This window comes from Vicugna pacos, chromosome 6, assembly GCF_048564905.1.
Source record: "Vicugna pacos chromosome 6, VicPac4, whole genome shotgun sequence".
NCBI lineage: Eukaryota > Metazoa > Chordata > Mammalia > Artiodactyla > Camelidae > Vicugna > Vicugna pacos.
In genome coordinates, this window is record NC_132992.1 from 68,887,805 (window position 1) to 68,900,582 (window position 12,778).

The 12,778-nt window shown below is 41.2% G+C and overlaps 1 protein-coding gene across 14 annotated transcripts in view; it reads left to right on the forward strand.

Annotated features, from left to right (window-relative positions):
* The window catches only part of SIPA1L1 (signal induced proliferation associated 1 like 1), a 339,090-nt gene that overhangs the window by 200,305 nt on the left and 126,007 nt on the right, over positions 1-12,778 (forward strand). For all 14 annotated transcript variants that reach the window (XM_072963345.1, XM_072963338.1, XM_072963348.1 and 11 more), the window contains one exon: positions 4,635-6,435. In XM_072963345.1, the coding sequence (XP_072819446.1) occupies positions 4,938-6,435 (1,498 nt within the window). In that variant the 5' untranslated portion in view covers positions 4,635-4,937. The remainder of the gene's footprint in view (positions 1-4,634; positions 6,436-12,778) is intronic.

Genomic DNA, 12,778 nt, shown 5'->3' on the forward strand with positions numbered 1-12,778 from the left:
AGCAGGAACTAGATTTATCAATTCCTCTCTTCCCCATCCTTCCTGCTTTTTGTTCAAGGGACAGAATGGAAATGAAAGAAGGGGGAAATTCCAGTCTAAAAAGTTATGTGCTGATTCATAAAGCTTAAATTATCCAGGGCATCGCACAGAGATGCTTGTGTGCATTTCAAGGCTGTCTTGAAAGAGAGAGACGTCCCTTCTATCTGCGATGTCACTTGTATGTAATGTGAGTGAAATTCAGGGAAGCCCAGGGGATATAAAGAAAATTGTTGCCCTTATTTGGTTATCTTAGCTAATCTAATGTCCAAGCACTGCGAAGTGGTATTTCTGTTTTAAAGTAAAGGTTCCTCTTACATTCTTCAGCAAGAATATCTATGGGCATTTTAAATCTGTGTATACAACTTCATAAACTGTTTAATATTGACACTTTCATAAGTACTCATATTGTGTATCTCAGGAATCTCGGACCCTTTGTGTAGTTACTCATCATCAAAATTCCTTCTGATGCCTGGAAATGAGAGTTGCTCCTGTATTTGTGGCTTTACCAGTTAAGGAATCTAACAACATCCCATTTTGGAATATGGAAGTGTTTGATGAGGAATGCTACATCTTTTTAGTGAGTGTACCATATCGTGTTGTCGGTGATTTTAGGGCAGGAACTGTAAGCTGCTGGTATTGTTTTGTTTTGTTTTCTTCCCTTCCCACATCATCTTGTGTAACCGTAAACCATTTTTTATGCCCTTGGCACAAAGTTTCCCATGTTGTTCCTTCTGTTTGGTTCCTTCAATTATTTATTGTTCTCATTTCCTAATCACCTTATTTATTTCTTGGAAAAAAATTTATTTTTCCATTTTTTTCTGCTTGTTAGTTAATTCATTGTTGAAAATAGATGAATAAGGAAGATATCAAATGAGCACTGGCATGTGTTTTATCTGGAGTTTAGGGGAGAGGGTCCTGAGAGGAGATTTGGCGGTAACTGCATAGAGATGATATTTAAAGCTGCAGGTATCTGTGACATCACCATGCAGATCTCTCCCCAAGTAATTTCATTATTCTGTCTTCATTCAGTTGCACAGGCAACGGTGACCCAACCAAGTCAACACCCTGCTTCCCTGAGTAATACTTTTACTCAGTGTCCCCATGCCTGCTATCTCATCCTAGTGCACTCAGTGCTCAGATGCATCCTAATGCCCCTTTATAGTCCCTTCCAAAACTGTGAAGAGTGGTAAGAGGAGTAAGCCATGGGTACCACCCTGGAATCACTGGGTTTTAAATGGAACCCACCAGTGATCTTGAGGAGTGACCCCCTGGAAATAGAAGAAGATCATGTTTGTCATGGAGATCTGGAGAAGACGGAGTTTCAGGAAGCAGGGAGCGGTCAAGAGTGTTGATACCTCAATGAGCCAGAATGACAGGGACTGTTTCTACACCTGTAACTTCCCTTGGAGGGAAGGACTGTTTCCCCAGATATCCCGAGCACCGAGTGTGTGGTTGCTACTCCAAAGAGAATGCAGAAAGCCTGGGGATGATTTAGAGGAGACGAGGAAGCACTTCTCCAGGAAGCATGGTGTTATCAGAGAAAGGTGGTAGGCTATGTGGTGACAGACCGTGAGTGATGGAAAGACTTTCAACTAGTAGAGTTTCAACACATCTTCTCTTTTTCTGATAGAGTTCCCAGGAGCTCCCTGAACTAAACCGGGGGATTGGTATTCTGGCTAAATGGATCTACCGTAGTAGATTCAGGAAGTACTCAGGGCTGTAAAGTTAAACGTACAACAAGGACATGTCTCAAGTAGTTTACTCTTTCCACAGATGGAGGTGGCATGCTATAAATAAGTACTGCTCTTCTGTTGAATTCTGCTGCTTTTTTTTTTTTTACCATTTTTAATGATGCTGAGGCAGGTTGGCTGATAATTAAGAGAACTGCTAATGTCAAATAATTGTCAACATATGTTTGCTGTTTCCATCAATCCTAAGGAATAGGTTTTAGGTGTTACTGATCTGTTGTCATATTACACACGTGGATGACATCTTTATTTTCAACTAGTACCTGAATAAATGCAAGGCTTGTATATTTCTGTAGATGCCTGTCCATGTCCAAAATCCATATTGCACCTAAAGGGTTTTGATACTGTAGATAAGGAGAGGGAAAGAAAGGGAAGAGAGAGGAAAAGAGAGAAAAGGAAAAAAGATCCTCATGACGTGGTGGGAGGGGGATGTTATATAACTTTGTTGTTCGTCTTGAACCTCCTCAGTGTTTATAGGTCATTAAACTGTGGGCACTGTCTCCTCTGTGTGCCCATCTATGTTTTGAAATTAAAAGAAAACATGAAGTTGTTATTATAATCAAGATGTAATAGGAGTCTTGGTATTTCTTTTAAATGATGAAGAGAAATAATTATACATATATAATTCTAAGACTTTTAAAACCCCATTAAAAAACACGGGAAGCATATGAGATGGTACTGTGGTAGTGACGGCCGAGAGTGGACATTTCCAAGTTGGTTTTGTTTACTGTGTTTTAGTGCTGGCCTTCAGTCTCCTCCTACAATGGACATAACTTCACATATCCTAAAGAAGACAGCCCTGTGGTGAGCTGTAGTCTAAGGAAATGAAATGTGGCAAGAATGAGTTTTTACCCTGGTGGGATGGGTGCACTGGCCTTTTAGAGAATGTCAGTTCTGGGAATGGTAGGTGATTTATTTGGATTTTTGTGTGCTTGTGAGAAATGCTGAAAGCATCTGATTTTCGTAAGACTCTTTTTAGACTTATTTTTTATATGTTAGTGTCTTATTTCTTTGATAGATATTTCATTTAAATAAATAGCTTCTTTTTCCCTAGTTACAAAATGGCTTATAAATTGTGGTTTGGGGTTGTCAAAAGATTTTTTTTTTTTTGCATTTTTGAGATGGGCTGGTGTTTACTTTGCATTTTGGTTCAGCTGCTCGGTTTTCCTTCCATTTTATGAGGAGCAATTCTTGAACCTTGGCTGTGGCCACATGAGCTCCCTTCAGATGCAACAGTTGGCACCTGATTCCACTTGAGGACTTACAGTTCAAGTGGAGCATGGCCAGTTCCCAAATGTGAAGGAAGTCCTAGCAGTCTGAAGGTGGAAGGATCTAGAAAGTTCAAAAGCCAGGTTTAATTAGGTACCGGTGCAAAACCATCATCCCCTTCACAAAAGATGATGAAGAGGAGCGAGAGGGAGGCAATCTGCGTGTCTGTGCCCGGCTGCGCAGACCAGCCCTCGCGAGCCCAGCTGGAGCTCGGCTGGCCCTGCGTTTCGCAGGCAGCGTGCAGTTTTTGAAACACCCCTAAATGTTCCAGCCTTTAAATAGCAGCGAGCCTTCTAAAATGAGATTGCGTACCGCAGGAGAAATTAAAGCGGCTGCCTGGGAGGCAGGAAGCCGACTCGCGAGATGCTTAATTATCGTGGAAGTAAGTGCTTGTTGCCGGGGAGCGGAGCGCAGCGAGCGCGGGTCGGCCGGGGTGTCAGCCGTGATTTGTAGACAATGCGGCCCCGGCAGCGCAGTGCTGGTTCAGCAGCATCTTTCCAAACATGCATTTGGCAGGGATTGAAAGGCCACCTCTTGTGTAATTTGTGGAGCCTTGGAAAAGGGTCCTCTGCCTTGATTTTCAGGATGTGCGCAACCACGCAGGATTTTATGCTCAAGATTTGTGCTTCTTGCCTCCTGACTGACGTGTTCATGAGGAAGTTGGTTTTCTTCACCCGTCACCTGGAAGGATGTTAGCTGTTGGGGAATATGGAGAGGTCTGTTTACAGCAGCCTTTGGTTTCTGCTGTCTTTGGAAATTAGCACCGAAGGGTGGGGTGGGTTGCAGTGCGTAAGGAAATGCAGGCATTGTGCTAATTAGTGAAATTAGGCTTCTAGCTTTAAGAGTAGATGAAACTAAAGAGAGCTTGGGAAGAAGTGGTGAAGGATGCTGGATGCATTCTGAAATACTGCTCTTCGGGGTAAGTAATAAAGTAGAGGGAAATACAGAAGCGAGCTGATGGGTGGAATGGCTCCGGGAAAACCCTGTTTACTTTTTCTCTATTGTGTTTGCCCTTGCCAACTCTGGTAAGCCTTTGTAAAGAAATGAGAGACATGTTTGGATTTTGAAACTCAGAAGAGGTTAAAAAGTGAGTGTTGCAACATACTTAATAACATAATTTTTCAGTTTTTAGCCTTGGTGAAAAACTGGACGTTGCTCTAATTATTGAACTCTGTTGGTTATGTCTTGAACTTCTCATCAGCACAGTGGTTCGTGATGTTCTACATTATTAGAGGTCATTGGAGTCTGCACTTGGTCTGTACTTGGGCGGGGAGCCCTGCGGCCCTGGAATGAGATCCCTCACCCTCCTCTCAGTGATATGAAGCAGTTCAATTAAGCTGAAATATTAATAGTCTTTTAAATATGTGTATATATATATAATTTAAATGTTGAGTATTATTAAATGATTCACTTTCTTCCTTTCTCTCTAACCTGCATACTAAAAATATGGGTTGTGAACTGTGAGCCACAGACCATTAGTGAGGCTTATATTTTCATGTGCCTGGTTTTGGCAATTACATGTTTATTTTTAGATGTAGTTAATCAAATGCTAATTCCAGTTGTCCTTCTCTCTTTTAGAGAAAGCATGGGATTATGGCAATCACAGAGCCCCAGTGATACAAGTTCCGTTCAGTTTTTTCTGAAAGAGAGCCGTCTGTCAAAGTGAAGCAAAGGAACTATAGTGGATTATCATGTTTTGAAGATCAGGATTTTCAGAGGTTGGAAAATAAAGCATCGTTTAACCTTGTAAATGAAAAAGATTAAGATCTCATGCCAACTGCTGTGTTTTCTGGAAGCCATTCTCCAAAAGGGAAGTGCACATTTCAGACTTAGGTATGATGGTCTTTTCTGCAGGGATTTAAGCCTGATTGCTTTTACATCATGACCAGCTTGAAACGGTCGCAGACAGAGAGGCCGGTTGCCACTGACAGGGCGTCGGTGGTAAGCACGGATGGCACCCCCAAAGTCCACACAGACGACTTCTACATGCGCCGCTTCAGGTCCCAGAATGGCAGCTTAGGGTCCTCGGTCATGGCTCCCGTGGGACCTCCCCGGAGCGAAGGTCCTCACCATATAACCTCAACCCCCGGAGTCCCAAAGATGGGGGTTAGGGCACGGATTGCAGATTGGCCCCCAAGAAAGGAAAATGTCAAAGAATCTAGCCGTTCAAGCCAGGAAATAGAAACCTCAAGTTGCCTTGAGAGCATGTCCTCCAAAAGCAGTCCTGTGAGTCAGGGAAGTTCTGTAAGCCTCAATTCCAGTGACTCAGCCATGTTAAAAAGCATACAGAACACACTGAAAAACAAGACGCGGCCATCGGAGAACATGGACTCCAGATTTCTCATGCCTGAAGCCTATCCCAGCTCCCCCAGGAAAGCTCTGCGCAGGATCCGGCAGCGGAGCAACAGCGACATCACCATAAGTGAACTTGACGTGGATAGCTTTGATGAATGTATCTCGCCCACATACAAGTCTGGGCCATCACTGCACAGGGAATACGGTAGCACATCTTCAATCGATAAGCAGGGAACGTCCGGAGAAAGCTTCTTTGACTTGTTAAAGGGCTACAAAGACGACAAGTCTGATCGAGGTCCCACTCCCACCAAGCTCAGCGACTTTCTCATCGCCGGCGGGGGCAAGGGTTCTGGTTTCTCCTTGGATGTTATAGACGGGCCCATCTCCCAGAGAGAGAACCTCAGGCTCTTTAAGGAAAGGGAAAAACCACTCAAGCGACGTTCCAAGTCTGAAACCGGAGACTCGTCCATTTTTCGTAAATTACGCAATGCCAAAGGTGAAGAACTTGGGAAGTCGTCAGATCTGGAAGATAACCGGTCGGAAGACTCCGTCAGGCCCTGGACGTGTCCAAAGTGCTTTGCCCACTACGATGTTCAGAGTATATTATTTGACTTGAACGAGGCCATTATGAACAGGCACAATGTAATTAAGAGGAGAAACACCACCACGGGGGCTTCGGCTGCTGCCGTGGCGTCCTTGGTGTCGGGGCCTCTGTCCCACTCGGCCAGTTTCAGCTCCCCGATGGGCAGCACGGAGGACCTGAATTCCAAAGGGAGCCTCAGCATGGACCAGGGAGACGACAAAAGCAATGAGCTTGTAATGAGCTGTCCGTATTTTCGGAATGAGATAGGTGGAGAAGGGGAGAGGAAGATCAGCCTGTCCAAGTCAAATTCTGGCTCCTTTAGTGGATGTGAAAGTGCCTCCTTTGAGTCCACACTGAGTTCCCATTGCACAAATGCAGGCGTGGCCGTACTTGAAGTGCCCAAGGAGAGCTTGGTGTTGCATCTGGATCGAGTGAAAAGATACATTGTGGAACATGTGGATCTTGGCGCCTACTACTACAGGAAATTTTTCTATCAGAAGGGTGAGTAGAGATCTTTCATTATTTTAATTTTCTTTTTTTTTTTGCCATACTTTCTGAAAATGTACTGTCTATTGGGTTTTTTAAGCAGTGTGATATAAGATTTTCACGAGTGCCTTCTCTTGATGGTGAAATGGTTAACTGGTTATTTGCTACAGTGAATTTCCTTTTGCATTTTTTGAGTTACTTCCTCCTTTCAGATATAGTAAATATTTGCCTTGTCTTGTATATAAAATATTAATTTAAAAAAACTCTTTGATTTAGTGGATGAAATTATAATCTTTGTGTAGAAGACTTTGTTGTGTGACCTTTAGGGATAAATATCAGAAAGTTGAAAATATCGTAAATATAGCTTTTTTTTTTTTAAGCATTACACAAGCAGTCTTAATGCTGCCTTTCATTTATTTAGCACTTTTACAGTTAGTACAGGACCATTTCTTTTCTGCCTCAATGTGTTCTCATCGGTAAATGGGAATTATAATAACATTCTTACTCATTTCACAGGAATTTTATTAAGAATTAATTATATTACTTGATAAAAGCAACAGAGCCAGGAGTCCAACCTGGGTCTTAGATTTGAGTGTAAAAGGCACTGGAGTGAGAAGTACCATTGACCGTGTTGGTGACTTCCTTCCTAGTCTTTTCTGCTTATGAAGGGAAGACATATGCCTATCTTTTTGGATTGTACTTTATATACAGTTTTATTCATGCTTTTAAGAAGACCCTGTGATTCATTAAAGAGTAGTAAATGAACTCTTAAGAGCTCTATGATAGTGTTTTTGAGTATCATTGTTAATTGAAGAATGAGTTGAAGCCATGCAGGTACCTGAGCCACAAAACGGGATGCTTGCCAAGGAAAGACATTCACCTGTGGTCCATTAGCCAGCTTGGTATCCTATGCATTCAGCCCACTTGAGAGCCCCCTATATGCAAACTACGCGAACAGCTTTGGTTTCCCACCTACTGTTTTGGGATTTTGAATCTCATTTAGATTTATTCCTCTGAATGAAGTTTCATTTCTAGTACTTCCGTCTATTAGTTGAGTTTTATGACGTTGCTCACTTTAAAATAAAATTTGTTCTAAGATTACTACATGATAGACCCCATTCAAGAGGGTTTATTGACCAAAAGAATCTCATTGCTAAGTATCCATGTGTCTTAAATATCTATGGCATAGATCCTGGAATCAACATGATAATGAAAATCCCAATTTCACTTGTAAGCAATCTTTATTTTCTCAGAATAACTTTCTGGAGTTCAGATTTTAGAAATTGCTTCTTTTCTTATCCTGTTCTTTAGGCAACAGGGTTTCTCGCCATTGCCGTCTTGGCGTTTGGGGCCGTATAACTCTGTGTTGGGGGGCTGTCCTGTGCATTGTAGGGTTTAGGACGTTTAGCGGTGTCGCTGGACTCTGCCCCCTTCCCTCCTCCAGCTGTGACAACCTAAAATGTCTCCAGGCATTTCCAGATGTCCTTTGGGAGGTAAAATTGCCCCTAGCTGAAAACTCCTGCTTTACTGTACCTCCACAGGTGTTTCTGAGCTGTCTGTAGGTGAGACCATCTTGCTAAAAAACTTGGCATTCCAGTGTGAGAGAACATATTATTTATAATCTTATTGATGTGGTAGGATCTTTTTCTATTATGCAGTATAATAACATTAATAATGAGCATTTTGAGCACTTGCTGTGTCCCAGGAACTTTGCTTAGCGTTTGACATGACATGCGCTTTCTCATTTCAACCTTTCCGTGCTCACTGTGGTAGGTACCATGATTGATGTTGTTTTCCAGGTGAGAAAACTGAGCTTAAGTGGCTGAGTTAAGTGGTCAGGCTGTCATGGAGCTGGGAATGTTGGGGCCAGGATCTCCCCTTGGGGGTGTCTGACTAGAAAGAATCGTGCTGTTGGTTGCTCTGCCCTCTGCTACATTAGACTAAAGGGAATAAATATAGTTTTATCTTTAAATCTGGTAGAAATTTGTTCCAAGTATTTTGTCTTTAAAAAAGTATGGAATAAAAATTTGAACACTTGTATCTCAGAGTAATCCAACTTAAATCATAATATTTCATAAATTTAAGAGCAGCTAATCCAAAGTATTTTCTAATTTAAACTATGGAAAATACCCTTCTTAACCAACATAATTGAAACTAGTTAATTGAAAAAACTAGTTAAATCAGGGAATCTTTAAAAAGTATGCATACTCAAAATATTTCACTTTCATTAAAATATGTAATAATAAAAATAAATTTGCTAAACTCTTGTGAGGCCAAGAGCATTTTTTTGACAGTGGTTCTACTATTTTGGATTCTACATTATGTTAATACTATAAACTGTAAAAGCAAAAACATAGACAAAGCAACCTGAATCTTACAGAATCTTAGGTTTGAGAAATTGTTCTCATTTTTTTTTTATAGATCTTGCCCACATGTAATCCAACAGCTTTCCTTTCAGAGACTTGCTTTTATGAAGTCTTTCCAAAGCCTGCAATTTGTTTTTAATAGAACTGAGGTTTATCTTTCATTCTCATATTCCGTTAGCTTTCATAAAATTAAATTTCAAAATTACAGTAACAAGTCATCTGGCATAAACAGGCTTAGGAAGACACGGCCGACTCTTTGCCAGCATGGAGTCCAGCTGGTGGGAGCAGGAAGTGTGTGGCACTAGAGGTTTGCTGATGCCACTGGGAGTTTATCATCGTGGTTTACAGAGCAAACTCAGAGCAGTTGTTAATCCAGGAAGCTGGGGCAGTGGAAGGCAGTTACAGAGAGCCCCTGCTATGTTTTCTTGGGCCACACAACTTAGAATCTTCAAGTCAGGTAGGTCATTTGTCACAATATGATAATATACAACCAATTGTGGCTATGAATGACATCATTTGGGGCTGCAATTAACACCCCTAAAGTACAGCTGGGTATTGAAAAACTTATATGATATCTGTACTTTTCATCACAGTATAAAGTATAGCTAGGCAAGTAACTCTGTCTTAGGATTTTTAATGTATGACTTGATTCACTGAAATTAGTGCACTCACTCATTTTTCCTAATCAGAATCCTGAAGCGAGTCATCTTGTTGAAGAAGTACATCACTGTCAGATGTAATTTATCTTCCAGCAGTAGGGTGTAGCGCTACTGACCTGGATCTCACTCACTTCATCACCAGATACTTTCCATTCTGCCATTTAATGGATTCCTGACTTCATCGTAGCTAAGTCTCTGGGGGGGAAGTCACTTTACTGAACTGTATACTCTACAGTTCACGAAATGTGTAAATTTTAATTGTATTTGGCTGATGAGGCTGTAATCACTTTTGAACATTACATTGTTATGAACATCATTATTTTGCAGATTCCGGCTTTAGAGGATACTTGGCTTCATCAGGTAATAAGCCCAGTGCGTTATTGCTGGAAATTAGTGGCCCAGTAGGGAATCCCAATGTTTGCATTTATTGAAGTAAGCAACACACCATCAGCATTCTTCTTTCTGGTCCTTCCTCCTGCCCACTTCTCCCTGTTTTGCTAGTGTGTGTGATGTTTCTATTGAGGCTCACTGAGGATTAAATGCCAGTAATAACATCACTAACATTTATTGTGTTATTACTTTGTGCTTTACACAGACCTCCTCACGCAGTGCTCCTAGGACCCCGAGGCAAAGTTGTCATTGTGATAAGTCCAGGTGATACAACCACATCCTTCCTAGAGAGACACAAACCAGGCAGTAGGATAGCATTAAGATTCATCTGGTCGTCTCCCTTTGAGTACATGTATATTTTGTGTTTAGTTTTTATTTAGATAGTCACCATGATTCAAGTACCAGCACAGGACTTTTTCAGTTTTGCACTGAGTGTGCAAGTGTCTGAGGCGTGTCCTCCCTGAACCTCACCCGGAAGGATGCATTACTGGGAAAGAGACTGGAAGCCCACGGGTTGCCTGTTGGTTGCTCCCTCGATCAAAAGTGTCTTAGGCTTATCTGACGCCAGGCCGGGTGCCACTCACAGATCAAGTTGTTGAGGATGCTGTGATAAGGAAGGGCCCCTCCATACTGCCCAGTGGGCAGGAGCAACTGCCCTTATCTGGTCTGCAGCTCAGCTAAGAGTATTTTCCCCCTCCTGAAAAGAAGGAAAACTAGTGCTTATGCACCTGCTTGTTCTTATGACTTTAAACTACCAGGTTGGATTTTTTTCTACTGTTCACCTTCCTCCTCCTACACCCGCACCTCCTCCCATCCCACCCCACCACATACGTGTGTTTGCACGCGCATGCACACACATACACACCAGGTTCAGCAGTGTGCTGGAACCCAGAATTATCAGTGTGAGGACACAAACAAGTTGGATTTAAGTTGCTGTTGTAATACCCAGTTTTCTTTATTTACGTCTCACCCTCTTACAGTCATCTGGCTTTAACGTTGCTTTAGGACATACACCCTGAAGTTCATTTGTACTTGAAGTGACAGCTTTAGTACTCTGATATATTCTCCGGTTTTGTTATCAGGAGCTATTCATCAAATCCAGTTGTTAAATGAGCCTCATTACGTACCTATTTTACGTTTTAGTGGGTTAGTGTATGGTACGTATGCAACATCAGGGAACACCATGCAGCTAAACTTATTTGTAAAAACCTATGCTCATTTTGTTTGTTTGTTTTTTTAATTCTTCTCTAAGTGTAGCAACATTAAGCTTGAGGAAACTCCTATGGGATGCCTTATAACTCAGAGTTCTTATTCTGTGTTTTAGTTTTAAATGGAAGTACTGGAGATTGAACCCAGGACCTCATGCATGCTAAGCAGGCGCTCTACCACTGAGCTACACCCACCTCCACCCCTTCCCCTGTGTTAGTTTTTGGACAGTCGTATTTCAGCTAAATGATAAACTCCAAAGTCAACAAGTCTGGTCTCCTGAACCATGTTATGCTCTTTGCTCTCGAACTTAATAGTTCACTTCTGCCAAAACTAATAGGGAAAGATTTTATATATGTCTAATACTGGATTGTTTTAATGCCCTTGTCTTTTACTTTTTATTAAAAGCACATAAACTGTATTTAATTTGTTTGAAGGTAGCACTCCAGTGATTTAACCCTTTCAGGGAAATTTGGGGCACTAAGTAATTTCTTGAGAAACTAACCTAGGAATTTTTTGTTGTTGTTGTTGTTAGAAATTTTATTTATTTTTTACATTTTTTTATTGATTTATAATCATTTTACAATGTTGTGTCAAATTCCAGTGTAGAGCACAATTTTTTAGTTATACATGAACATACATATATTCATTGTCACTTTTTTTTCTCTGCGAGTATACAGTATACTCTTGTTTATACAGTGTAATCTTGTTTATCTATTCTACACTTTGAACCTAGGAATGTTTTGCTGCTGTCTCTTTATCTGTTCAGGGCCTTCAGTGACAAGAAGGCCATTACAGTGGGAAGATTTGTATTTTTGCTCTTTTGAAAACAGGCATCCTGTCTTTTCTTGGCCAAGATCTGAGTCCCATCACTGGTTGTCTGAACTCTGGTCTGTGAGGCGTTCAGGATTCCATATTAACTGAGCCATCTCGGTGCAGAGGTTTGTGAAAGTTGATAAAAAGGGCTCATGCCTCAACCGCTCCTCTCTGTTTTATTTTTAAAATCCAGCTAGACCTCCAGAAGGCCACATTTGCTCAGACACTTGACTTTATTCAAGATCACCTTGTAAAGATCCTATCATATAAAAACAGAACTCACTTTTGCAGTAAAACTGGTGATGAAGACACTGTCTATTTGTCATTCTTCAGCCTTTTAGACAGTTCCATGTGAGAAATTTATTTTAGAATTTGATGCCAGGAATTGTTTTCTGGTAGCTGCCAAATGCCTGCTTTCTGATGATAGGTGTGTTTGATTTGCTAGCTTGTTTTATTCATTTATTTTTTTAGTGTACCTCCTGCTTTTCCTCAACTCCCAGAAGCAAATTTGATGCTCGATTATACAACTTGCATGAATAACTCATTTGTTTCCATGTTTGTCTTTTATTTTCCCATTTCATTAGCATGATTTACATATTTCCTTTATAACTAAGGAACCTCAAAAAATTATTTTTGGAAAAGGTAATTTGTATACATTCATAGCCAAATGAAAGACTCCTATTCCCAGGCTTTCTCTTCAGTTCAAGGGCCATTTCTCATCAGCCAGAACTCAAGTCCACCAGCTCTTAGGCTGGCAACTAGAAACCTGGGACACAAGCTTTGACCTCTTTGTTTTTCTCCCTAAGCAAGCCTCCCTCATCATTGCCCTCCTGCTGTAAACGCCACCGTTATTATCAGCACTTGGATCTGAAACACCGAAGCCTCTTTAAGGCCTTTCTCTTTATTGATCTCAACCTGCAG